Here is a 2,122-nt window from a genome sequence, read left to right as displayed (position 1 = left end):
AATCGAAAGAGTTACCGTTTTTGAAATCGGCACTTGCCACGATTTTGAACTTCACATATTCTTACTCGGGATCAACCCCCGAAATAGTTTAATCGGAAATTCCATCGCTCTAGACCGACTCTGTTGAATCTGGTTTAAGGACACCGTGACCAGTTGATTGCATGGAAAAAAGATAGTTGGCTGACTAGTTGGGCATGCGGTTCATACTAGTGGTGAGGTAGTTTACAACATTAAGTATTTCATAGATTTCATTTTTATTTTGCAGGTCTTCACGAACTTCTCTTGTTGGGCGCCCATTGCATTCTTTGGTTTAACAGCACTCGCCGGTTATCCATTGATAAACGTGACTAAGTCGAAAATCCTCCTGGTTTTCTTCTACCCTTTGAACTCCTGCGCAGATCCATATTTGTATGCCATACTCACATCACAGTACCGAACGGATCTCTTTGCCCTGCTTTCCAAGTAAGCCACATATCTACCAATTTAACATAATTTACTCTTAACTTTTACTTGCCAAAAATTCCAACGCAATTAGATTTTGTTAGTAATTCTGAAAAAAATGTTTCCTTGCAGATTTGGCATTTGCAAGAAGAGTGCGATGAAGTATAAGCACAGCCTTTCGGCACCGCACACCACCAATGTAACCGTGCATGGCTCCAGCCTACAGCATCGGAGTTCTTCGTCGGCCAGTAGACAGCCCGAGCTGCAATTAATGCTGAAGGATCACGAGGAATTTGTTTGAATTTCTGATAAGTACACTTTAGGCAAATAACTGTGTATGCAAATACATACGTATGAATGAGTAAAACTACGCAGTTACTCCTACCTGCATAAGTATGTGCACGCATATGTACATCTCTACTGATGGATGAGTGTTGCTGAAAATCGAACATCTCTATAAGCGGCTTTCTGGAAGTGTTTGCGCTTTCGAATTTTTATCAGAATTTGACCACCAAATGGCATTAACTGTATATTTACGTAGTATAAGTGCATACACATATATGTATGCATATGTCTGTCTCATGTTATAATATATGTATTCACAAATGTCATAATAAGTACTTCCTATTAAAGTAGTAAATACTAACTTTCGCCCGGATAAAAGATTGTCGTAAGGGTCATTTTTAAATTTTTCAGCTATGGATGCAGTTAGACTATATTTTAAAATAAGATCTTTCTGTTAATGTTGTCAGTTTTTGCATATCTTTTTTAGTTTCCGAGATATTGACTAAAATTTTATTGGAAGTTTAGCAGTCATAATAAAATAGTTTAGGTCTTTCAAATGGTTTCATCCATATTGAGTAAAAAGTTTATTTGATTTATTACAAAAGTTTATTTAATTTATGACATGTTGTCATACAAAGTGGCTTAAAAATTGTTGACAACTGTGGCAAAGGACAAGATTTTACTATATAAAATCCTTAATAAACTCAAAAATAACACAGGTTTACATAAAAAAGTGTATGCATGTTAAACCAAACCTATATATCCTTATGTTATTCGACACGCTAAATGCGAATCCGAGGTCCGTTAGCCTCTATCACGTCAGGTTCGTGGTCAGTCGCGATTTCCCAAAACGTACCTACAGTAACATACGACAATCTATTATCCAAGCGACGTAATGTGCAAATACTGTATTGCCCTATTATTACAATTATTACAATAGTTCATTATTACAAATATTCAGTAAAAACTTGTAACACTTGTTACGAATATTCATGTTTTGGCTTTTTCGTACGTAAAAACTGGCAAAAAACTTGCAAAGAAGGGCAAATTGAGAAAAATGTTGAGGGGAAGTTGCAAGTTTTGACTGGATAAATTTTTGCTTGTAACAATTTGCCAGTGAGAAAACAGTTGTTTACATGCTTCTTCTTGCTTTTATTGAAAAGTTAATTTGATAATTGCAAAATAATATAGTTATAAGTATAGCTAGTAATATATACATATGAATAAATACTTACGTTAGACAATTTGATTATTAGTTGATGATCAATTTTTGGTATATTATTTTAGGTATTTCATAGGCTTATTGATCCCTTTTATGTGCAAGAAAACACTGTTCTTCACGTTTTTACCCGACGTTTCGCTAAAAACCTTAGCATCTTCAGGGGTGTTTTATTCT

At 34.9% G+C, this 2,122-nt stretch overlaps 1 protein-coding gene across 1 annotated transcript; it reads left to right on the top strand.

The window, feature by feature from the left end:
* Positions 1–265: 265 nt before the first annotated feature.
* Positions 266–2,096, top strand: LOC118751841 (lutropin-choriogonadotropic hormone receptor-like; the record flags this gene model as incomplete). Its single annotated transcript, XM_036486672.1, is given in 2 exon segments — positions 266–462; positions 574–2,096. Coding segments are annotated over 2 exon segments (366 nt in total), but the record flags the coding sequence as incomplete, so codon positions are not given.
* Positions 2,097–2,122: the final 26 nt, after the last annotated feature.

This window comes from Rhagoletis pomonella, unplaced genomic scaffold (genome assembly GCF_013731165.1).
Source record: "Rhagoletis pomonella isolate Grant_MI unplaced genomic scaffold, Rhpom_1.0 Rhpom_scaffold_00001, whole genome shotgun sequence".
In the NCBI taxonomy this organism is placed as follows: domain Eukaryota; kingdom Metazoa; phylum Arthropoda; class Insecta; order Diptera; family Tephritidae; genus Rhagoletis; species Rhagoletis pomonella.
Note: the sequence above shows the minus strand (reverse complement) of the source record. Positions and strands in the feature narration are given on the sequence as shown.